General features: G+C 40.6%; 1 protein-coding gene across 2 annotated transcripts in view; it reads right to left on the reverse strand.

The window, feature by feature from the left end:
* Positions 1 to 24364: 24364 nt before the first annotated feature.
* Positions 24365 to 25698, reverse strand: part of ifrd1 (interferon-related developmental regulator 1) — a 9934-nt gene continuing 8600 nt past the window's right edge. For both annotated transcript variants that reach the window (XM_050036489.1, XM_050036490.1), the window contains exons 11-12: positions 25197 to 25292; positions 24365 to 25023 (exon numbers count right to left, since the gene is read on the reverse strand). In XM_050036489.1, the coding sequence (XP_049892446.1) occupies positions 24937 to 25023; positions 25197 to 25292 (183 nt within the window). In that variant the 3' untranslated portion in view covers positions 24365 to 24936. The remainder of the gene's footprint in view (positions 25024 to 25196; positions 25293 to 25698) is intronic.

Below are 25698 nucleotides of genomic sequence, written 5' to 3' on the forward strand. Positions count from 1 at the left end.
ACAAACTCCTGGTAATAAAAGTTCCTGGAAAAGTTGGTGGAAAAGGGGCTACTGCATGTACAAGCAGCAAACTCTGGGGCTGAAAGCCAGTGCAGAAGTCCCAAAAACTGCAGGTCCTCAAATGGCCACTTGAGGCTGGCTCCAAAAGCGAGTTAATCCCCATAGACCTCTATGTTAAAATACCCAACTTTACAGCAGAAATAAACATGTTTACAGCCTGTTAAAAAACGGTTAACGGCTAAACGTAACGGCTAATACGGCGGGTGAATTTTCATAGAACTCATCAGTTTACATTTTAATAAGGCTTAAAGTTATGCCGAATAAAGGCAAGGCCACTTTGAGTCATAGGCTGTTTGTCACTCATCCAAGTACGGTCACCTCTGGCTTCAAAAATCCAAGATGGCTACAGTCAAAATGCCAAACTCAAAGCTTCAAAACAGGAGCCAACAAACCAATAGGTGATGTCACAATGGCTACATTATGTCTATACAGTCTAGTCTGCTATGGATCCTTTGAAATCCTGTTATTTTCTGCACCTATATATAATGTGTCAATCTTGCATGATGTAGCCTAATGTGCCAAAACCAGTTAACTTAACCCAAATCATTGTGCACCAGTAGCACTTAAACATTCTTTAAAGACACTGTTTGAAGTTATCAATACACACAGTTGAATGTGTCAAAAGTTGTGTGAGATTTTTTGGTAGCCCAGTATTCTTGTTCAATGACGTTTCATTAGGCCCTGCAGGGAGTATCAGGCTGTGCTGTCATAAATCCACTGGGCTCACTGACAGCTGACACCATTCTTTAGCCCTGACATACTGTACCTTTTTAAACTGCTTTTGAATCCTACTCTCACCCAGGCAAAGAGCTGATACTCTGTCGCCATATATCTACATTGTACCTGCTCAAGCTAAACTGCAGTGGCTGGCCCAGTCGGCTTGATAGGCAGATTCAAATGAATGAAATGGCCCGTTAAACAGTGTGATGATCCTAGGTTTTTTTATATTCTGTTATACTATGGACTTTGTTTTGGAGGTTCCTTGTTTCATGTTATTCAGTCATGTTTAATCTGCTTCCTGTTTTATTTTGTAGATTTTCTCCTCATGTGTTGTGTCTGGTTTTACTTCCCCATCTTTGTGTGTTTTCCCGCCTGTTTTCTGTCACACCTGCTTCGTTAGTCCTTCCCTGTTCCCAGATTTTTTCCTTCTCACCTGTTCTGTATTAGTCTTGTTTGCTCCACCCTAGTGTTCCCCTCCACACCCTTGTTGTTAGCCAATCTCCATTTCCCTCTTGTTGCCAATTTCTTTCTGCTCCAGCTGTGTCTCGTTCTTGTGATTAGTTTTCTGTGTATATATACCTGTGTGTTTCCCTTTGCTCTTTGTCAGTTCGTCTGTGTTGATCCAGTGTTCCTCCTGGGTGCATTCATTCCTGTGTTTGTCCCTGTTCACTTGGTTTTTCAGTTTGGTTTTTGTTCTGCTTTCATTTGGACGTAGAGTTGCCTCCCTGTACTGGAAGTTTTCAATAGGCTACATAAAAGCTCGCTGCATTTGGGTCCTCCTCTGAACTGCTTCGTGACAAATAGTCCCATCACCATCGCTGCTCCACTTGGTGGTTCATAACAGAAGAGGCCTGTCAAATAATGTTTTTAAGGTACTGGGGAGGGACTTGTTTTTTTATTTTGGCTAAGGGGAGGGAATTACAACTTTAAATGGTTGTATTTTGTATTTATTTAAAATACCCTCTGGACCCAAAATCTTGCTGTTAGGTATAGAGGGCATGTTTTATTTAAGAATTACAAAAATTACACCATTTATAACACAGAACATTTAAAAACAGAAATTATTGTCGGATTTTCAAAATTCCAACAGTCCTTGAATATGTCATGCACGATGTGGCATCTTAAAATCACTTAATTCAATGTCTTCTTTAAAATTTTGCCAAAAGCAACCATTTGCACTGATCAGATCCTGTAAAAAAAAAAAAAAAAAAAAACATACACACACACACACAAAAAAAAAAAATCTGCACTCCTATGTGCATGACAACAGTGGAAAAATTGAGGCTTTTTCAAGTCCAGGATTTTTATTTTTCAAACATCAAAGGGTACAGGTATTGAAAACGTCCACCATGCCAAATTACTGATATTGCCACTGATGTGTACAGTTTTTCACTCCCGTAGTGTCGGTTTGTTTTATTGGCTCCAATATCTACATTTGGTGTGAATCAATTATTTAAAAAAAAAAAAAAAAAAAAAACATATTTATGGTGGAGGGAGGTTCATGAATTTTCCCCCAATCACTCAGGGAGGCTCAAGAAAACATATTTGTAGTTTAGGGTAGAGTCAAGTTAAAAAAATTGTTTTTAAAAAAGTCACATCTGAGATGCTTCACCTCCTCTGATAAGTAAAGAACAGTCCCTTAGACAGCAAGGATGTTGCTATGAGCCAAATTTGCAAGATAACTACCTTTGCACTGACAGCAAGAGCAATCAATTCAGATCACCAATGCTGTCAAATATCCACACACACACACACACACACACTCAAATACCAAGCTGAGGAAAGGAGGCATAATAAATCAGTTATGGAACATCAGATTGTATGTGATTAGCATGTCTTACCCCCCAGATGCTAATTCATTGATATTCTGACAGGTGAAATGGATGACATTTTTTTAGGTTCTATCTTTTAACATCTGTATTAGATTTGTAGGCACATTGTATTTTATAAAACATTTCATTTGGTACAATGTAAGACTGTAAGAAAGAGCTTCATTGAGATATCTCTCTGCACATGGCACCGGCACACAGAAAGAAGCTCCACAGACACTGACAATACAAGTACAAGTCTGAGGAGCGGAATGTTTCCTATTATTAAACCCAGCTCCTCCTCTCAACAGAGAGGTGAACAAGGAGGTGCGGTAAAAACGCGAGGGGTGACAGCATTGATGGAAAGGAAAACAGCTGCCTATAAATAACATCAACGCATTCAGTGGCCCTAGTAAAAAATGATGATGGAATACATTTGAACCCTGACTGCCTGGTAAAAGCAGTGACAGATATATGGTGTACAGCTAACTGATGATAATTGGGTCCTTCTTAGCTTGTGCTCCGCTGTTCATCTTTTACTGGAGAAAGTAATAAAGATAAGGTTGCCCCGGAGAGCGGGAGAATGATGGGGTTTTTTTTTTTAGTAGTAAACCAGCAGGCACAGTGTTGGTGATTTGCAGGTGAAGAGGCATCCTGTCAGTTCGGTAGCTGTAGCATTTCTTACATTACACATACAAAATACTTATTTTTCCTCTTACCTGTGGTGTTGTTTGTCAGTCTAGATTGTTTTGGTGTGAGTTGCTGAGTGCTGGAGATATCGTCCATAGAGATGTCTGCCTTCTCTTAAATATAATAGAACTAGATGGCACTCAGCTTGTGGTGCTCAAAGTGCCAAAAAAATACACCTGAAAAACTCAACAGCAATGTCTCTATCCAGAAATCATGACCTGGGTTTACTCAAAATAATCTACATACCTTGTTGTGAGCAGTTAGCCTGGAAATCCAGACTCAAATCTAGTTAGATTTTGAGTCTGGCCCTCACCGATACACCCTTCCTACCCAAGGGGCGACACTAACTGAGGCATATTAAATGCCACCGCACGCAATTGGATAGCACAATAGCCAATTAAATGCCACCGCACGCAATTGGATAGCACAATAGCCAATCAGAGCAAAAAAAAAGGTGACGTATTCATTGCACTAAGCCCCATTTGTTTAACGACCAGTGGGGCTAACTAATATATTATGCTTTTGCCGTATCCCGTCGGCAAAACGGCAAAAATGTCCTTATTGGAAGCGAAGGCTTCTAGGGCAGGCTTCTGTTCCTCTTTCAAGGAAAAAGATAAGTGTAGTTGGCTTAGTGTTTCTTCCAGAGCTAAACTGAATGGACACGGTCATTCGGCAGCTGCCATCTTGGCTGTTTACTTTCCGACTCCTACAGTGCAGCGCTGTCCTCATCATGTTACGCCCGCCCAGAGCCTGCCTCTGTCAGATAGACTGATCTGATTGGTCCGATTTGCGATTCAATGGGCTCTGCTCGTCGGGGCCAGATTCCCATGCAGTGCAAATGTGAATTTGCTGGGGGCGGGGCATCTGGATTTCCAGGTTAGTGAGCAGTTTCATGTAGGAACTGTTTTCTTTCTACTAAACTACACCCGCCATTTGTATCGACATGCAGAATGAAGCAATGCATCTACTGCTAGCTCACCCAGCACCACTGAACTAGCTAACGTTACAGCTCAGCAGAGGAGGACACATGGGCATAGTATGAGACAAGAGACCCCTGGGCACAAATATGCAAAGAGCCCCACCACCTCTCCTACAGAGGAGCAAGACACACAGACTTTCTGTTGGTTTTGCGTCTTCATGCATCTTTCTGTGGTTTTGTGTCTCTTTAAGATAATTTTGTATGTTATTAAGGTAATTTTGTGTATTTTTTCTGTGTTTTAATATTGCTTTGTAGTCGTTTTGAATCTCTTTGTGATTGTTTTGACTGTTTTTGTTGTTGCTTTATATCTATATGCAGTTCATGGATTTCTAAAAGACTGCGTTGGGGAATCATAACTCCACAAGGGGTTGCAAGAAACATGAGGTGTACAAAAGGCTACAACTTTGACTTGAATAGTCTTCATTGATACCATTCAGGTATAATATTGTTGATGCAGTGACGTAGTGGTTAGGTGAACGGTGAGCAGAAATTCCTGTGAGAGGTCAGCAACGTGCTCCTTACGTTGTTTGCTTGTTAGCTAGCTGGACGATACCACCTACTGACAATGTGTTGTTCTCCTCAGAGTGTGTGTCAGTGACAGAGGTAAGTTAATTTAATTTGTGTGTTAATTACATTTCCATGGGCAGATACATGTTACGTTACAGAGAGTTTACTTTTAGTGCATGTTGGTGAATATGGTTACTATACGTAACCTTAGTACTATGAATAGACGTTTCCTTATATTAAGCCAGCTAAAGAATTTTTATTTTTAGTTACCAGTCGTGCTTCATGTTGGATATGTTAAGTTGTATTTCTGTTTATATTTGCTACCATTATAAGTTGTATGTTAGGCTGGATATTTCTGTTTAGATAATGATAGAACTGTTGTGATGCATTGTATACACAGCATGACATTCAGCAGTGTTGCACTTAGTGCTTTCATTATTGTTCATTGATAGAAAACCACACACCCACCTATATACCTTCTGAATACATGCATGTTGAACCACACTTCAATCCTATCCCTGGTTCTCATTTCCTGTGTGAAATCAATGCCTGTGATATTACTGCAGAAAGTTCATTCCAGCGTTAAGTACCCAACCAGCACTCAAGGTTGAGAGCGGTGACAAATACGACTGGTGCCTCACAGTCCTTTTAATATTTTAACCTTTCAATAATTATTCAAACAAAACGAGGAAAGAGTTGGATGAACTGATCAACAGAACTGAAGCAGGGGGAAACAAATAGCCTGGCTTTGACGAAACGGTGCAAAAAGGCTACCGGCATTTTTTTTTTATCTGCTTCCAGCCTTTATACTACGTTTAAGGAATCTGATTACCTGCCGGCTCTGGCTTCATATTAAGCATACATGAGAGTGGTAAAGATTTCCAGTTACCATCCAGTAATCCTATTTGAGGATGTCACTTGTCATTTTTCAGGATATGCCCTTTCATCTCTTTATGTTCTTCCAGAGGCGGGGGACGTAAACCACTATACCATATCCGGACATGGAGACGCTCTGTCTTGATTGGGCCTGCCGGAGCAGTCAGCCTTGCACTGAGTGACCTTGTTTAATTCAGCACATACAGTACATTGCCGCGCTCTCTCACACACACACACACACACACACACGCACGGCCGCACACAGCCAGAGGCACGACGCACGCAAACACACAGTCACCCACACACATGCTTTACAGTCATGCACGCAAACACACAACGTGGACGTGCAAACACACTCAAGCGTGCTCACCCTGAGGCCGAGGACATATTTTGTCATTGGTGCTTATCAACGGATATAAACCACAGACAAGGAAAGTGTCTGTGTGAGCTGCTTATGCTGGCTAGTCTACACAGGATATCTGTTCTGTTCCAGGATTATGTCCTTGTGCCGCATATATATTACCACTGCATACAGCATATACGCACAATATCACCCCCCCTTAGGCATGTGCTCCTCACCTCATCCTGCCAAAGACTGGTGGGAATCAATATATTGCTGTGATCGTTTCTGACTTGAATCATCATTCATATGATAATGTGGATAGATCTGTAGTCGGAAAATGATTTCCCCCCTTGATTCATCTTACACTACCTTGCCTGCTATGATAAAAGCAATAAAAGGGAAAAAAACATCACTGTAAAGCTGAGCTAATTAAATCGGATGAGCGGTGTGTGGCGATAATAAGAGTAATGAGAGATCCAGTGGTTGGTATGGAGGGAGACGGGAAAACATCTTGAAAAGCTTCCTTTACAGAACCGGCCAATCCAACGGGAAAACATCTTGAAAAGCTTCCTTTACAGAACCGGCCAATCCAACTGGTGAGCTCCTACGGTGATGAGCAGAGGCGACCAATCATTTCGCTCATGCTGAGCCTTGGCAACAACCTCCCCGGCAAAGCAGAACAGTAGCGTGGTGTGTGTGTGTGTGTGTGTGTGTGTGTGTGTGTGTGTGTGTGTGTGTGTGTGTGTGTGAACGGGGGGGTTGTCTTTACATCTGTGTGTGTGAAAAGTGTGTATTTGTGCTCCAGAGTGAGTGTGCGGCTCGTAACGTCTCCTATAAAATCTGTCTCGTCTCCTCTGTATTCAGGTCTTGTGTGTGAGCTGACTCGTTACACACACTGTTCTGATCTAGTGTGTACACTGAAGACTAAGGCTGAGCCGTTTTTCATCCCACGAGTGACAGATTAATTGATGACCTCATGAATTCATTATTACGATCTCCTATAAACACACGAGACACATGCTGTCCGAATACACACACAGGTGTGTGCCTGCATAAATAGGATCGAGCGGAAAACTCGCCCAAGTTGGGTCAGGCAGGAATTGATTGTAGAACAGCTGATGTACAGATAGAGGTCCCCTCTGGCAAAAGTGAAACCAATAAAAATCCAGCACGATGGGAACTTTTGGTTTTCTGAGTAGCCCGAAATCAATGTGAGATGCTTTATTTGATGCTGCCAGGACTCTGTCTGTGGGATCATTTGACTCCAGTTTTGGTTGGCCCAAACAACACTGAAAACCTGTTTTGTTGAGTCGATAAGTTTAAAGCCACAGCATAAGCAGAGGCCATGTTCAAAGAAGACAGATAAAGCTAGTACTGCAGGCCATAACACAGTGTTCATAAAAAAATCAGCATAGATATTCCAATCCATTTCAAAACTTTAGCAAGCAGCCATTGAGGGATCAAACAAACAGCGCTGGCTGTAGCTGAGGCGGCACACATGGTTCACATCATCTCCACAGAGTCATGTGTTTGACCCCTTGTACGCCTGAAACTAGCCATTCTAAGTTGCAGATTACAATTACATTATAATATGATCTAAGCATTAACACACCTTAAATAAGAAAAACTAAAATCTAGGAAAGTAGAAAGCTAACAAGAAATTAGAGGTGAGGGATGGCGAGCAGTAATGGTCTCCATCTGGACTCAAACTGGGGACACTGCAGTTTCATGATCAGAATCTTGAACCTGCAGACATTCAGGATGCCCCTTTATTAAGAAAGTTTATTTGTTGTCTTGCCTATAGAGACAGTGTGCAACACATCGTATTCTGAAAATCACGCCCACGGGAGAGGAAAATAATCGGCACCGCAATATGCAACCTAGGGCTAAAACACTAACAAAGTGCCTGTAGTTATAGTAGCTAAAAACCTTATACTGTATGTCATCATGTCAAAGGATTATTTTAGCACCATATGTTTACTCGAGAGAAGAGTTATATTCTAAGTCAAAACTGCCAGTCTAGCTCAGTGTCCCTTTCTTATCTTGGAGAAATGATCCCACTGAGTGGCCAGAGTTGAAATACTTTGATATTTACAATTATTTTATTGAATAACTAGATATGATCATCATAAAAGCTAACAAAGCTAACAAAACCAGACTTCACATAGTTTAGTTTGTTTGGTTAAATTAGTAAAATGCTTGCTACGCACAGTATCCTGAGTGTCAGGAACCCACGGTTTTCCCATTTTTCCTGTTGATGCCTCACATCTATATTCACCTTTGTCTTCTTAAAAGTTTGAATTTCTAGTTTGGAAGCAAATAAAAACTTAAGGCCCAGACACATCAATCTAACTCAAAAGAACTAGCAGCAACAGAAGCTGACTGTTGCATCGCCTCACGTCACCTGTGTTCCAGCAGACGGTAATAGTCTGTATCAGTCATTCAAGAAGAGAAACCGGAAGACCGTCTTGACGCTAGTTAGCCAATTAGCACATTAGCAATGCAATCCAATGTTAAAAGAATAAAAAATATTTACAGTGCGTGAGCAAACAATACAAAAACCTTCATGAAATGTTTCTGCTAAAGAGCTCAAAGGCTAAAGTAAAATAATGTTACCCTATGTAACAACATTGTTTTGGTCTCACTCCCTCTTGCATTTAGCTGTTTGTTTACTTTCCTCACTTCTATTTCTCTTCTCATGTGCTGAGCTGCACTGCCAATCAGAGTGCTTTCATTCATTGACTGGCTCCGCCGTTGCCAATTCGACATGCTGAATGAATGTGGGCCAACAAGGGCCAACAGTGCACACACCCCACACTGGCTAGGGCGACGGACACTCACCAACACCCCAACACTGACCAACAGCTTGATGTGTCAGTGCCTTTAGTTCTGGGTTCTTCACCCTGTTGGTAGTGCGTCCCACCACACAGCAGTTTTTAGGCATTTTGTGTTGTTTGCTGGCAGACCGAAAAGACAAGGAGGCACCTTGCCACAGCACAAAGTCAATAGAGAGCAGGGGCGGACTGGCCATCTGGAGGTTCTGGAGAATCACAGAATGGCCGGTACTCCAGGGCGGCCGGTGGCCGCCACGCAGTCATCACCGTTTTTTTTTCCTTTTTCTCCTTGATAATCTACTGTTCCACGTCCAGTCCGCTAGGTGGCAGCCCTTAAATTGGATGCCAGCCGGCCCATAGATATCTATGAGCCAGCTGGCCGCCAATCAAATTGAAGAAGAAGGAAGCGCATACTGTATGCGCACCAGTTGTTGTGGGCTGGGCCGAGTCAAAGTCCAGGGCTGTTTTTTAGTCCCAGTCCACCCCTGATAGAGAGGGATAAATTGTTTCCTCCTGTGGTCGGAGCGGGACTTAATTGCGCTCTGTTTCTATAGTTACGTGAGAAGAATGATACTATTCTCATGCTTACATTGTAAATATGCAAAAGTGTTGCCAACTTGGTGACTTTCTCACCTGATTTAGTGACTTTTCAGACCCTCTTCAGCAACACAATTTCTATGAAGCGACTGGTAAAATTTAGACTCTTTCAGACCATCAAGGAAAATGAGAGAAATACATTACAATATAATTCATTCCCATGCATGCTGTTAATTGTGCAGGTAGTCAGTAGACAGGCAGAAGGAGAGGAGACGCTGCTTACTGCAGAAGATAGAGTTCAGTTGTAATGAGTTTCTATGGTTAATTTACATTGATGCCTTCACTCTTTGGATTGGAAGTGTTAGAAAGTGGTGCAGTATAGTATAAACACCATGACAATGACATGAATATCACTGAATTTGATGTTTGATATGCAAATAAATGTGTGATGATGGTACCAATATGCAAATGAGCATATGATGTCATCTTTTAGCAACTTCATTTTTTTTTAAAAAGTGCTAGTGGTAGTCGTGCTGTCATGAAAAAGAGTTGTCAACAGCCTCGTGCATCACTTTTTAGTGTCTCTTGAAAACAGCGCCTTTTCTAAATCCTGCACATATGCTGTCAGTTTGACGTTTTCGTGTGTCATGAAGTTGCTGAATGTTTTCTAACTGCTGTGCATGTGTTGTCAAGATGGTGAAGATGTTTCTTCATTTGCTTGTGCAGTGTCTCTTTGCAGTGGGCTGAGCTCTCCGTACACCTACCTTAGCACAAAACAGTGATTGCAAGACTTCAGGAAGTGACTGCCAGTCAGAAAATTGTCTGGCACATAACCCCCCTCAAAACCAAAATGTGTTGCTTGAACACTTTGGTTTTCTACAGGGATAAAAAAGATATAACCTGTCTGTTAAATAAGGAAGCTAGAAACAGGTAAGTTCAGTACAAAGACCGAAAACAGGAAGGAACAGCTAACATGGCTCTATCCAAAAGTTAAATATCCTGCTACCAGAACCAAAAAAGCTCAGAATTTGAACATTAAATCATACCTTTTTAATCTGTAGGCTACATGAAACTAAGTGCAAAAACTAAGGTTATAGTTTTCACAGGGTTTTGTGTGCTGGACTAACTTTGCTTAGCTTAGCATAAACTCTGTCTACTAGCACCTTTTGAAGCTAAGCTAACCATCTCCCAGCTGTAATCGTATGTTTAGTGTACAGACATGTATCAATCTTCTTATCTAACTCTCAGGAAGATGGAGAATAAGCACATATCAAATGGGTTTTGGCTCATTTATACTCCTTTTATGTACAAAAATAGATACATTCATTCTAAATTTTGTAATCGTCACTGCCAACGTATTTCTATGCACCTTCATGTTGGCAGAAATATTTCCAAAAGATGGCACTCAGGGGCAGTAAAAGGTTTCTGACACCAAAAAATGTGGCAAAGGTGGAAGTGGTTGGAATAATGTACCTCTTAACAGAGGCAGTGTTGTAGTCTGCGGTGTGAACAGAGAATTATTTTCTACATTACTGATTCGTTGTGTCCATGTTTAAAATGCTTGAACTATGCTACTCTGCCCCGAATATTTCCGCTTTGTCTGTTATTGTTATTGGAAATCATGCACATATGCTGACAACATGGACGCAGAGTACAGACAAAGGGCTCTGTAGGTGTCCATATACGTATCTAACGCTGAGCGTAAATGAGCCTTAACTCATCCTTTAATTCTGCTATAATGTCTTAATACAGAAGTTGGTCACGGGCAAAATGACAAAAACGTACTCCAGTTCCTGATTTATTTTAGAGGCTGTAGTTTGGCTCTGAGCAGCTGATAGTGGGACCTGACAGGGAGGGGAACCCTGCTATCTCTTCCCTCCTGTCAGCAAAGGGCTGCCTGCGATTCAGGCCGTGAGTCAACGCTTTAAAAGAAGAGATAAAGCCTCGGCCTCCCACGTGTGCAGACTTAGCTTCAGATGCCAAATTCGAGTGTGTATTGACTCTATTTGTTGAGGAAATTTGGGGGGTAAAAAAAATTGGATGTTGGAGTCTAGACGTGTATCTGTCAAAAAGGCCTTTTTGTGTGGATGTGCTGCATCTCTGCATATGTGTGGGACTGACGTTGCTGGACTATGAGACAGGTGTCGTCCCCTTAACTATGGCCTCTTGCCTCCTCTCTGTGGCATCATCCGGTGAACAGTTGTCAGCCCTGATGGGGGTCTGCGCTTGTCACTGGCCTACATCACAGAGAGACAGAGGGAGGGAGAGTTTGTGTGCGCACGTGCACTTTCGCATATGTGTGTTTGTGTGAGTGTACAGTAGCTATGAGTCACACAGTGTGGGGGCTACAATGCATCTGCGCCCAGCACGACAAATGTGTACCGCTTGACTCTATTTCAAGTCTACAACCACAATCCATATGGTGTCAGCTTTGCACAGTATTATTTAGGGCCTGCTCCATTTTGCTGAGAGATGAATGAGATGTGTGTTATTCAGTGATTGGATGCTTTATTGATACTGTACTGGCTCACCCATTTACTCCAGCTCCAAACAGATCTGCTGTCTGAACAACTCACACAAAGGTGAGCATGATGTTTTATTTGACGGCAAGTGAGCTGGAGTTCTTTATTGTAAGTATTGTAAGTGAACAAGTGCCCAAAAGAATGAGCTCAATTGAGATGTATTTCTATATAATTCAACAAAATCTTTCATGTTTTAACCTCAGAATCCATCCTCCGTATCACCAGTTCTGCTCAGTTGCAAGTGCAGAGGTGATACTGGATACTGCCAATTCAAGTGTTGATACAGCCGAGAGCTTAATGGTGAACAACTGCCACCACCTGGCGGAGTTTGAAACTACACTCACCTTGACATCATTATTACTCTGACATCGTGTGCATTTCACTGATGTCAACAGCAATGTGAGCAAAATTAACACGGTGCGTAATTGCGTCAGGGCTTTATCATTGAGATGATTCATAGCTTGTGATGTTATTTGTCTCATGCTCTAGAAAAGCTGCAGTATAAATAAACTTTAATGACTTCAGCTAAAAACAATTTCCACTGCAGCAGCAGGAAGAGTTTCATTAACCTCTTTTTTTAACAAAGTAAAAACTGCACCAGACAGCATGTAACAAAAAATGTTTTTAAACTGTATATATATGTACGTATTGTGTCAGTAATTCATAAAGCCAGAAATGCACTGTTCATTATTTCTCCAGCTTCTGCTGAGTGCACGTTCTGCTTTCAAGGAGACTGGAATTTGCACATTAGAGAGACCCATAAGAGACTGAGTGAGTCATGCTATCAAGAAAGAATTATATCTATTTTGTATGCAGCAAATCTCTCACAACAGAGTCCTCTCTGACACATTTGTCAAGTAGTAAATTAGTACTGAAGGTCAAGTTGCTGTGCAATGAAGTATCCTTATGCCACCATGCTATCCTGTATATAGAAGTGGTGAACAAAGGGTTATGTAAGTATGTGCTTACATAAATGTCTTTGCAGTTGATTGATACCAATTCAACTATGATAGATCTTCAAGGGCTATTGTGCACTACTCCATAGAGTATTACAGAGGTTAAAGCATATGGCATAAAAACAGTTTAAAGTATTTATCCCTTGTGGGAAATTTACTTTTTGGACCTCTTCATGATATTAGCCAGACAAAACTGACCCGAGGTTTAATGCAGTCTAGGTCAAAAAATCATTGTGTAACAATAAGCAAAAATGACTGGTGGGTTGCGGTCTAAAAGTGGGTCGCAAGCCCATTCTGAATGGACTACTAAAAAAAACCCACTTTATTTTTAAGTAGAGTCGATTTCCACCGCAGAGCTTTTATTTTGAAGTGCCGTTTTCTGCTGTAGAGTGAGTGACTAACTGTTCGCTACTTAACAGAGACATCAAACTAGCTCAATAACATGGTCAACGCAAGAATGTATGCTGAATATATTAAATTGTGGGACCCCAAACTAATGACTAAGGAGAAATCTGGACCCAATGGTTGAACCAGTTGGGAACCATTGTTCTTAAAGACCAGGGGTCGTATTCACAAAGTTTACTAGTTCTAAGAGTTGCTCCTAGTGACGAAGTAAATTCTTAGCATTGTGACGTTTTCTTAGAATTTCCCCTTAAAGTTAAGACTAGGTCCTTGTAAAGATAAAAGTTCTTCACAAAGCATCTTAGCCCTTAAAAGAGCTCCTCAGGTGAAAAACTGTTAGGAGCACGGAGGAGGACTTTTAGAGTTTCCTAAGCAGAGGAGAAAATGGTGGAAAGGTCGACGAAACGGTCTCTAAACACAAAATGACAGTGAGTAAATGAAATGCTACAGATGAGATTGTGCAGGGATAATGTTTGTGGTTGATCTCATTTAGGATATGCACACATTTCTCACCTAGCAAAATAACGCTGTAACGCCAGAAATAAAATTATCACAATACTAAGATATTTGAAAAACTGTAAAAATGCAACAGTGATGCCTTTGGTCTGTCTCAACCTTCCCTCAGCAGAGTGATCACACTAATAATGACAACACTGTCAAACCCATATTGTGATGCAGTTCATTTCATTTCCACTGGGTGTCCACACCTTGCAGGCTCACTAAAGGGCCTGTCTGTGACAACCAATCACATCTGTTAAAAGGAAGCATCACACCTAGCAACAGGGTCAACCACACCTCCTCAGTAAGATAAAGGTTTCTGTCCCTTCCTTGCTTAGAGAACTTTACTAAATCAGTCCTAAGCTAGCACTCCTTACTAAAAGTTTTTAGTCTAAGTTAGGAGGTCTCTCAGAATGTTTGTGAATATGGCCCCAGAAGTGCCCATCTTATGGTTTTCCTTTTGCAGCTGTAGCAGGGTAGCAGCTTATCTACGCTGCAGCAACACTTTTCTTGCCATTATGATCCAGTGTCTCTGTCTTGCAGTGCTCCTGGTCACTGATCCTTCCATCTCTGTGTAGCGTAATTATGGGCACCACATTTTTGTTTCTGCCATTATTAGCCCCTGTGTGAGGAGTTCTTGTCCCAGGCTGTGTGATGTGAATGGAAAACATCTAAAACCCAACTAACAGGTGTTAGGGTGTGTTACCTATAGATTTAGGAAAGGCATTGAGGGGGAAAAAGGCAGACGTTCTCTGCACTCAGGTGTATATTCCTGGGCATCCTAGCAACATTGAAATATGATATTAACACAAACAGGTCCATTCAGCTAAAGGTTATGTATACAGTATACATTCAGCAGCTTTATACATCCTAAAAACTAAAAGTCTAAAAATAATAAGCCAACATTGACTCACACAGGACTGAAACCACAGTCTCCTGTGAGGAAGTCCATTGCTTGATCCATTCACCCATCACATCTTACTCCCTCCATGGACCGTGTCGCTCTTTATACAATGTCACCTGACTTCCAGGCAGTACATTTGTAAGTTTTTTTTTCTTGTAAATTTACCACTTAAATGGCAAGCACAAGCCCTAACCTAACCATTCTAAGCACAGCACAGCACACAGTAGGATCTGTATTAACACGTCGTTATGGGTGTCAATCGGCAAATAGCTGCAGTGACAAAGGGAAGGAAAAAAATCTACCAGGTTGTTGGAAATAAAAACATTTTCATCCAACTACCATAACAAGAGACTGTCCCCAAAATTTGGGCACCAGAGGTGTAGGCAACAGACAAACCCACCATAATAAACATGCACAATAAAACCTTGCACCTCCTCCACCTGTGAAAGTGCCAAGATACTGGACCTCATTTTCAAGTGAAAGCACTCACGCCTCAGGCCATGAGTGTGACCCTATGGAGCATGAGTCGCTATGCATTAAACATGGATTTCAGCATAGACATCGGTAGTGGGAATAATATACACTCAGTGTATGACCAATGATTTATGGCTCAATATGCTGCACTTGGAAAAACAGCTAATATCTTTCTCTGGGGAGTCTGCCAATTTTCTCCAAGTCTCACTTCATAAGTAGACACATTAGCACTTCACTTCACTTTCTGTTTACACTCTTCTCACTTAACTTTGGTGCGGACGTGTAAATAAGTACTGAGCAAACAAGTAATTTATTCCTACGGTAACTTCATAACGTGTGCAATATCTTAAATAATGAAAAACCATCCATCCCTCTGCCTCTGCGGCGATGTCGCAGCTCGATATATACACGCAAAGGTCGGGTTAAATAAGAAAGCAGCGAGACAGTCAATACAAACACAGATAGTGGTTGTCTCCAGGGTTATCATGTTCCTGCTGTGGCAATGATTTCCCTCAGTGTGTGTGTGTGTGTGTGTGTGTGTGTGCTACCTCTCCCTTTTCACAGCTACTTAATTATTCTACAGCTGATCTGATACAGATCTCCCAGGAGACCAACCAGAGGAGCAAGAGATACTTCAGGAGTTACGTCATCTCATGTGCAGGACAAAAAAAAATCTGTCACACCAACAAAGAAAGCAAGTTCTCATTGTCCAGAATTTCCAGTGGATTGTTGTCTAGTGGCGGATCGTCCTGTAGTGGACGCCACCCACAGGTTTTTTGTTTTGTTTTTCAAAAAAGAAATTAACTTAAGGGGAAAATTATGCTAATGCTAATAGTGAGTCTGTAGTATGGGTACCACCTCCAGTCCTGGCAATGCAGTTCAACTTAAGGTGTTCATCAGAGGAGGTTCAACGTGTGAGAGCATTGATGGGTAGGATTGAGCGTAGTGTATGTGGAGAGCATAAGAGTAAGAGGAAAATGAGAATGCAGAAAAAAAGGACAATAATGAAATTTGCTAAGTTGTTTATTTGTATTGATTTGTATTACAAGAAAATGTATTCATTTATTTATTAGGAGGGCGACGGCGGGGGGAGCTTGCCTGGGGCGCTGCCAGGCCCAGTACTGTATGTGGCACATCAACACTCCAGAGGGTGACGAAGAGTGGTATAAATCATTATCTTGATATATGTAAGTACCATAATTTAAGTCATCAGAGGCAGCAGCCATTTTATCAGCCACAACAACAACCCCTTTGGCGTGCTGGGATGGCGAACACACAACACTTATTCGCTGACAAAGTGCCGCTAATCTCTCTATCCATTTTTCATCGTGATAGCTACTGTATACGCCTCGCTCCGGGGAGCAACCGGGGCCAGGAAAGGGAGACATTGGAGAGTAGGAGGAGGAGGAGGAGGCAGGGTGAGAGGGAAGTACAGGCAGGTGGCACACTAGCGTCAACATCAGACGTAAAAAGAAATAGGCTAATCTATAGTAGGTGACACAGTAACAGCTGCTGAGATGCCAGCAGCACACAAGTGGAATAAATACATTAACCTGGTTTGCTATTGAAAATCATCCATCTGGAATGTGCGTGTGTGTAAACGTGAGTATCTCTGCCTGTGTGTGTGCGTGCCACACATGCTCACTGTTTTGGCTTCAGGCCCTTTTTGCTGCCAATGTGCGGCACGATGAATGGAAACTCAACATGGGATGCCTAACCAGCCATGGCAACGACCGGCTCAGAGTGTCGACGTAATGCAGCCAATCAAACACAATGCCACATTACAACAATTACCTTGAATGATAGATAAGAGCTTCCTAGTTTAAAATCAATCGCCTCGAAAGGTCAATTGGCTGAAACCAAATGCTCATTTCAATCACAATCATATCAAACAGTCAACGGCAGGAATCAGTCGAGGCGTAGAGCAGGCGAAGAGATCGTGAGTGCATTTGCTTTTCCTTAAATACTGCCTCTGAGCTCATTGCTTTGCTCCTCCACACACCCACAGGTGAAATCCCACCCACCACAATGACATATTCCATTGTTTTGTTCCACGTCTCCCGAGGCACGCTGCACTTTCCACAGCTTTTTCTCAACTCGCACACAACAAAACCTCACAGAAGGAACTGCTTACCCAGTGAGTCGATTAACAGTGAGAATATTCACTCTTGTAAATTACACTGAGCGCACAACGACGCACAAATGAAACTAATTATTGCTTAAACTGAAGATACCTTATCACATCCCTTACTCCACATTTATCCCTCTTAATTAGGCAGTGATGGTTTTTCTTTGCAAACAACAGACTGTGATGAAGTATGAATAATAACAAAAGAACATTAGCATTCTGCGCATTCCTTTAAGTTGGAGAGGATCTAATCAAATGATAATGTTTATCTACATGGAAGCCATAAATGCTGGGAGAACTTTGTTTTTGATCCATAAAATCAGCACTGAAACTAATATGGCTTTTAATAGCAAGTATTAAATTCTTGAGTAAACGCTGATGAATTGGTCTCAAAGCTGTTGCAATCAGTATTTTTAGATTAACATGGATTAGATGATTGTGTGTGTGTAAGAGGAGCTGCTAGTCGTGATGAATCTGCAGAGAATTATCAGTTCCCCTCAGCTCTATGGGACCTTTTCTCATCTATCTATCATCTAGTTAAGTTGTGGGTAATGTAGGCGCCAGAAGGAAAATATAACCACAAAAAAAGGACTGTTGCATCAATTTTGATCTCTCTCTTTTTGAAGTCTATTATGAATCCAACATTGTCAAAGCAGAGCAATCCTAAATCTCGGGATTACTGCTTTTTGGAGAATGCCTTATTCAATTAAATGACTAGACTCAGCCCATCAGGCCATTAAATGGCCGTTATCAGTGGTGATAAGCGTCAAAGATATGGCTTAGTAGGTGCCTGCCACACCTACTGTTAAGAAGACCAGTATAATGCCATGGAAATAAACTTTCTGCCAGAAAGGGCTTTCATGGGACTTCCATGTGCAAGGAAGTCTGTGGGGGGCATTTCAACACGCTAACGAGTGTCCTCGCTTCCTTTACTCACTTCCTTTCCTTGCATCTTTGTCCAAGCCATGGGAGATGCAAGCAGAGAGGACGAGGAAGGGATGGAGGGACACAAGGAGGAGCCGAAGCTTCCAAATGAGAAATCCTTGGTTCCATAGCATCAGTCTCAAGCGACGTCATTTACATATGACATGCTGCACAACTGTATCACCGACTGGAAGAATTTCAAAACCTTATGGCATCTTTTATAGACAGGTAAACAGATAGATAGTCAGGAAAATCTCTTACATGTAGCTACAGTAGTCCTTGATTAATTTATGTAAATTGTTTAACAGACGAGTATTGCTGTTGTGGATTTTAATCACTGTTAAATATTTCTTTTAAAACTTCGGTTTAGGTTTTGCTTAGGATATTTATTTACTTGCATTATTGTGATCTGCAAAATAACACATCACATATTTGCATAAGAATATGTGTATGACAACTGTATTGGAAAATAAAGACCAACAAAAAAGGCCTTGGTGATGCCACCACACTTTACATGAAATGATCCTATATTTTATAAAGGGTTACATTTCACACACACACGCGTTGACAGCACACTATATGGCATCCCATCATGTGACTGTGTTGTATTATATTATCTGTAGATCCCTAACACTGACACTACAAAGTAAGCACTGTGAGAATAAACTGTGTAAATAAAGAATCATATGGAGGTGCAGCATTATACATTAAAAATAATTAGAAAAATCTTCCTGTGACCCTCAGGGAGCTCCATAGTCATGCCAATTGATGAAAGACTTCTGTGTAGGATACACCAGTGCTTCCTCGCTCTAAGCTCCCAGAAGCATCCTCTTTCCTTTCTTCTCGTCTCCTCAAGGTGCATTTAAGGGATTGTAAGATCCTTCATGATGGCAGACGGGGAGCGATTCCCTGGTCACTAGAGGAGAGAGCATAAAGCATAAGTAGGAAGCCTAAGTTGGCATAGTTAAAAGGTTTTAGGTAGGTGGATGGGTCAAACACAGGACTTTCACCCAGGAAACCAGAGTTTGAGTCCCATGTGAAAACAATATTTACGCCCAACTGTGATCTTTTTCTAAACCTAATAACATCACTTTAACACCTCAACCTAAGGAAAGTGAAGTGAAACTTTACAAACCAGTTAAAGTCATTGAATGGGCTGATAACAGCCTTCTGAACCTACCAGTTGGTGTAGTAGGTCCCTACTGACCCATATCTATGAGGCTCATAACCACAGATAAGGGGTGTTTAATGGGCTGATAACATCCCCATCGGGTGCTCTGCCTGGCAGTATGGTTTAGATATTCAAGTTACTTCCACTAAAATCAGTCCATGCTAGTTTGGTATTACTTTTTTAGTCATTTTATGATGAAAAGGATGGTCCAGGGTCGATATGTAGCACTTATTCAGGTTGTTGAGAAAGTGTTCTGTGCATCTTTTTCTCTTCTACCAAAGAGGATTGACGCAAAGCACATTTTAGAAAGGACTTTCTTTAAAAGCCCAAATCCTTAAAAATTACAGCTCTGCCATGCTTCAAATTCATCCTCCCCAATCATTTAAATAATACATATTCAAGAGGCGAAGGACTCTTCATGTAATCAGTAAGTGCCAGTGCAATTTTGTTCGGTTTAGGATTTTCCTCTTGATCAGAATAAACCTGCTGGGACAAAAATGTTGAAGAAATTTGTGTAACAAGTGCAATTACCCTCTGCTGTTTAAGCCATTCAATAGGAGTGAGTGAACTTTCCTCTACTCAAGCTTTAAAGGTTTTACTGGTCCAAGAACAACCATAGGTCATGTCGATCTCTCAGTTTGCCTCTCAGGTCGCAAAAAGATGCACAGCCTCACCCCGCAAATGTTAAGTCAACCACTAATGTCAGGGAGTTGCAGACAAGCCGCCCACAACTTCCTATTTTATGGCAGGAGACAATGGTCTGCTCTGAGAGAAATGGGAAATGACAGGAAAGAACTTTACAGCATGCCATTTGGCTCAGGCAGGCAGTCAGTCAATTCCAGACACATTTTCTCCCTCGCAGTATGCCCTTCAGATATTGAGGTTTGATGAAGAGGGAGGGTTAGGAGGTGATGCAGATTGCTGGGTGTCAATACGGTTAAAGGGTTTAACAGAAAATTAAAAATCCAAAGTGATACGATGCAGAGACGAGTTAGATAACAAGATACTTACATAAAGATGAGTGTATGTAAGGGAGGGATTAAATGCTCAAGGAGTTTAGATGAAAACTTACCCAAATTACCATTTGTGTATCAATTACTCACCCTGTGTTGCACTGAATTTGTGAAGAAAACTCTGTTTTTCTCGGATGCACCCATGGTTAGCAAAGAATCCAAAAAAAGCAAATACTCTTGATGAATTGAAGTAAATGGGGACTGCGTTTAACAACAGCAAACCTATATCAAAACTTCCCAAACACATGCATTTTCACTTATACCTGGCAATTTATAACACTAACGTGTATAAAGCAGAGGCGTGCAACTTTTCTATGCTTGAGACAGTTTATGCTGAATTGTTTTAAATATTACAGTTTCTGCTTAAATGCATGTGGTGGGAAGTATTGAGCATACGACTGGATAAACAGATGTTTTGATATAGTTTTACTGTTGTGGACCCCTATGATTTAAATTTATTACGATTTTTTTCTGTTTTTGGATTCTTCGTTCACCGTGGAGGCATGCAAGTAAAACAAAAATTTTCATTGTGAATTCAACACAACACTGGGTGAGTAATTGATATACAATTGATCATTTTGTGGATGAAGTATTCCTTTAAAACTTTACACATAAGTAATTTCAGTTAATTTATGCTGTGTTTTTAAAGATGTGTTATCATATCTGTTGATTCAAAGCAGAGCTGTAGACTCAACTCACATGACTTGGACTTGAGTCAGAGTCTAGTCACAAATTTGATGACTTTAGGCTCAACTTTACAAAATCAAAAACTTGCAACTAAGCTTGGACTTTAACACCAATGTTTCGTGACTTAATTTGGCCCTCAGACTTTAAAACACTTGATACCTTCTCTCACGCATAGAGATTTAAAAGTATGTTACTGAACCTCCTGAGACCCCAGCTTTTGTTTGGTATGCAATTTTAATTTCTCCTAGCTATTTAGGACGAGTAGGACTGGATAATTATAAAAAAAAAAAAATCAAGCCTTGTCCTTGAACAGTAAGTAGTCTGGGAAATTAACATGTCCTCATAGGGGACCATGGGTTTATTTTTGATAGTCACACATGTCTAATTAACAATAAAACTGTTTATTTCGATGCTTGAACATTGTTGTGCAAAAACATGGCAAACAAACAATGCATAAATTGGTCAAATTTGTATGCCATGTCAAAGTAGGGATAAATAAACACGTTTCAACCATAAAATTTGATCAGGTTATGTATCTTGTACACTTTTGTGTCGGGATCAGCTGCAGACTGACTGAGTAAAGATGGCTGCCATCTTGTTTTTAAATTGGCTTGGTGTATTGTGCTTTCCCTACCACTAGATGGCAAAAAAAGTTTCCATGAACAAGGACAACAGGTCTAAGTTACGAAAAATTAAGTTTAAGATGCAGCTAACCCAAATAATAATGTCCTCATATGAGAACGCCAGGTCGCAGAAGGTTATAAAGTATGTCACAAACCAATTAATTTCCCTTCTTGTCCTGAATCAATTAAAATTAACGTTATTCATTCCCAGCCCCCTCCAGATATATTTCGTTTGAACCAATGCAACAGCATCCAATCAAGTTGCAGGGGAGAACCATGAAGAACTTATGTTGCAGTTTTGAGCAGCAGATGGAAAAAACGATACCAAAGGTAATCATTTACAAACAAAAATTACGGATGGCAAACAAAATATGCAAAATGTGCTGATTGAAAGTGACAGAGATGCCAAAACTTCAAACTTGTAACAAATTAATACAATTTTTTAAAAGCGTAATTTATTTTGTAAATTTGATAATTATTAACTACTCAGTTGTTAAAATGTCATTACATTTGGTGAAAGATGTAAGTTTAGGAATTCGGACTTCTCAATCTGGACTTGAGACTTGACTTGGGACTTACCTGTCTTGACTTGGGACAGGAAATTGGACTTTTGAGTGCAAAGGCAATGACTTAGTCCCACCTCTGATTCAAAGTAATATGAAGGCCTGTTTTCAAAAGGCTGACGGACTCATGAAACTCCTCTTTACTTAAATACGACCCTCCTCCGGGAAAAAGCCAATAGACAGGCCATGAAAAATGTATCAACTCTGTGTTGCTGCTTCCTCCTGAAGGTAATATTGTTTCACCTGAGGTATGAGGCTGCTGAATTGGTCTATCGATTGCAGGATGCCTGTGTGTGCTCCAAACTCTTGGGTAACATGCCAACATTATTGATGGGACTATTTGTAGGTTTGTAACATTAACCTTTATCATGTGATCCTCACTGCTGTTATGGACTATTTTTACTGCCCTATAAAAGAAGCAGCCTTCAAGTGGGGCCTGGGGGGGGGGAATGTACTGTGTACAAAGTATGTTAAACCTCCATCATTTCCTTTGCTGCCTCAACAGTTTCACCACTGACAAACTTGTATCAATAACTCAAGAGGGCACATCACAAAGCCTCATATCTATGCAGGAAGGTAGAGGCTGGGCGTACTGCTCAGTCAGTCTCACTATAATGCCACTGTCACCTTGGCTGCAAGATCCTTCACTTTGATATGTTGAAGTAGCAATAAATAAGATTTGTACTGCCCCTTTGCTCAAAATGGCCTCCATAAATCTGCCAGGGCTTTAAAGAGAAGCAGAGATTTCTAGTTTTCAAAACTCACTTGAAACTTCACTGGAAGGGAAGTTAGCAATACACTTTACCAAAACCTATTGTCATTGTCATTTTCAACAATGGGAAACTTTACTTTAGCATCCTATTAATGTTTTTGATGAACTAATCTCGGCCAATCAGCATTACTGTGTCAGTAAAGGGCAGCTCCATTACTTTGGAGGTCTTCTAGATCATTATGTAGTCTTCCAGTAGTGTTCCTGGTGCATTCAAATCCCAGAATTCAAATTTTGGTCGATGTATGTTTTAGCTTAAAAATGCTATTTTCCTAAGTCCTTCTAATAGAAATTTTCTACGTGACGTAATGCAGGTTTCTGTACGATGTGGTTGCCACCTATAAACTCATGTACCAACGCAAACACCGTGTTAGTTTGACTTCGAAAGTGACTTAAATTCATTAAGAATTTTCTCTGTTTTTGGATTCATCGTTCACCGTGGAGAAAAATGAAGAATTTCATTGCGAAATAGACGCAACACACATCGTATCTGTTAATTCAAAGCAGAGGTATGGGCTCAAGTCACATGACTTGGACTTGAGACTCAAGTAACTAATTTGAGTACTTTACAAAATCAAAACGGGCTTGAAACTGAACTTGGACTTTAACACCAATAACTTGTGACTTCATTTGGCCTTTAGACTTGAAAACACTTGCCCCAAGCATAAAGATTGAAAAGTATGTTATTTGTCATTATCCTGTGGACTTTGTTTTGGAGTTTTCTGTTTGTTATCCTTGTTTCGTGTTATTCATTCATATTTAATCTGCTTCCTGTTTCATTTTGTAGATACTCTCCTCATGTGTCGTGTCTGGTTTTACTTCCTGTCTTTGTTTGTTTTCCCACCCGTTTTCTGTCACACCTGTCTCATTAGTCCTTCCCTGTTCCCAGAGTGCAGGTTTCTATACGATGTGGTTGCCACCTATAAACCCATGTACCAACGCAAACACCATGTTAGTTTGACTTTGAAAGTCACAAAATAACAAACAGACTCAATGATCAAGTCAGCTAGCAGCTTCCTTGTGCTGCGAGGCAAAATTACAGTTTCTGTCAATGGAGTTTGGCGGCTTTGAAGACAGACAGCAAAGATAATGGCTTCAGTTCCCTGTCGGAAAGGATTGTCAGACAGCAAGGTAAAGCAGTAAAATAATGTTAATATAGCGTACACTTAAATCAATGTTGTTTTGTTCGTAAAATAGTTTGCTGCCGCTCCTATCCACAGCCACTAGACTCCTTTGATCAGAACTACAACCTCCGTCACTGCTTTTGGTGGTTGAGCGAGTTTCTATTTGGAAAACAAAGTAAAAAGATGCAGATGTATCCGCCCTTTTAAGTAGAGTATATTTTGTATAATAAACAAGCAAAAATAGGACATCCATTTCTTACAGCTTTTCAGTGTTTATTTCATCATCCTTGCCCTTTAGATTACACACCCACTACTAAAAAGACAACACAATATTTACTGAGGTTCGACAGAAATAACCTTACAAGGGAAGGTAGTGCAACTTAATACAAATACATCAAAGGGTTAGATCAGTCACATGTCTTGACATTGCTATAAACTAACTAAACTAACATGGTACAATACAAATGCTGGAAAAATCATATAACTTATTAAAAAAAAGGCCACATAATGAATATTAACATGAGGGGAAAACAAATATACACTGTATGTACAACACCACTGTTTAAAGGTATACTCTATGCTAAATCTATTGTTTGATTATCAAACACTCACCTCCTGTAGATTTGAAAAGAGGCTATAAAAAGAATGTTTAGTCCGCCACAAGGTGGCCTTAAGCCCCCTTTCAAGTCTGCAGAAGGTGACGGTTTGATATTCAAAATATAGATTTTGAGGGAGGATCACACAAAGTTGTGACAATTCATCTAAAAAGCAGGGGAGCCTGATAAATAGAGTGTTAGAGTGAAAAGAAGAAAATGAGAAAAAGGTTAAAATTCTCCCACATCCACCCTCTTGTCCCTGAACTTGCTTCTGGCCTTGGTCCGAGCCTTGAATGCAGCAGAGTTGTGGAGATGCTGGAAGAGAGAGGGAAAAAAATCCATTTAAAAAAAGGTAGAAAAAAGGTGACACATGATGTTTAATGTGGCAAATGTGTCATACAACAAGGTATCAGAAAGTGAGATGCTAGAGTTTTAAGAGCCTTTTGACACAAAGGGAGTGTTCAAATAGCCCGAGTGTGTACTCGTACCCTTTCAAAGCGAGAGATTTTCATGGCCTTCATTGTGGCGGAATCAACCAGCATAGGTGGTCCCAGTTCAAACACGTCTCTGATGAATTCATTTGCCTGTTTAAGAAAAAAGAAAATTATTAAGAAAACACTTCTTTGTAGTACACCAAGATAAATTCACCAATATATGATCAATATATATGACTGATTTTATCAAACTCCAAAGACAAAACTTAAAGGGATAGTTCAACATTTTGCCAAATTCGCCTATTGCCGTAATCCCTATAGTATGAGTAGGTACATTATCTTTAATTGTCAGTGCGTGCTGTTCTGAGATCGATGGGACAGAGCTGCCCGCTGAAATGGAGGCGAACGGTACAGGTCCCTCTCTCCCTCAAAACTAATCAAATACACCATCAAATGACTCCAAAACGCTCTAGTGGACAACACATGGCTTGCGCATTCCCCACGCTATGAAATAATAATGTATAATTAAGTAACATTACGACACATGAAGCAAATA

The sequence above is a fragment of the Epinephelus moara genome, chromosome 23 (assembly GCF_006386435.1).
Source record: "Epinephelus moara isolate mb chromosome 23, YSFRI_EMoa_1.0, whole genome shotgun sequence".
NCBI lineage: Eukaryota > Metazoa > Chordata > Actinopteri > Perciformes > Serranidae > Epinephelus > Epinephelus moara.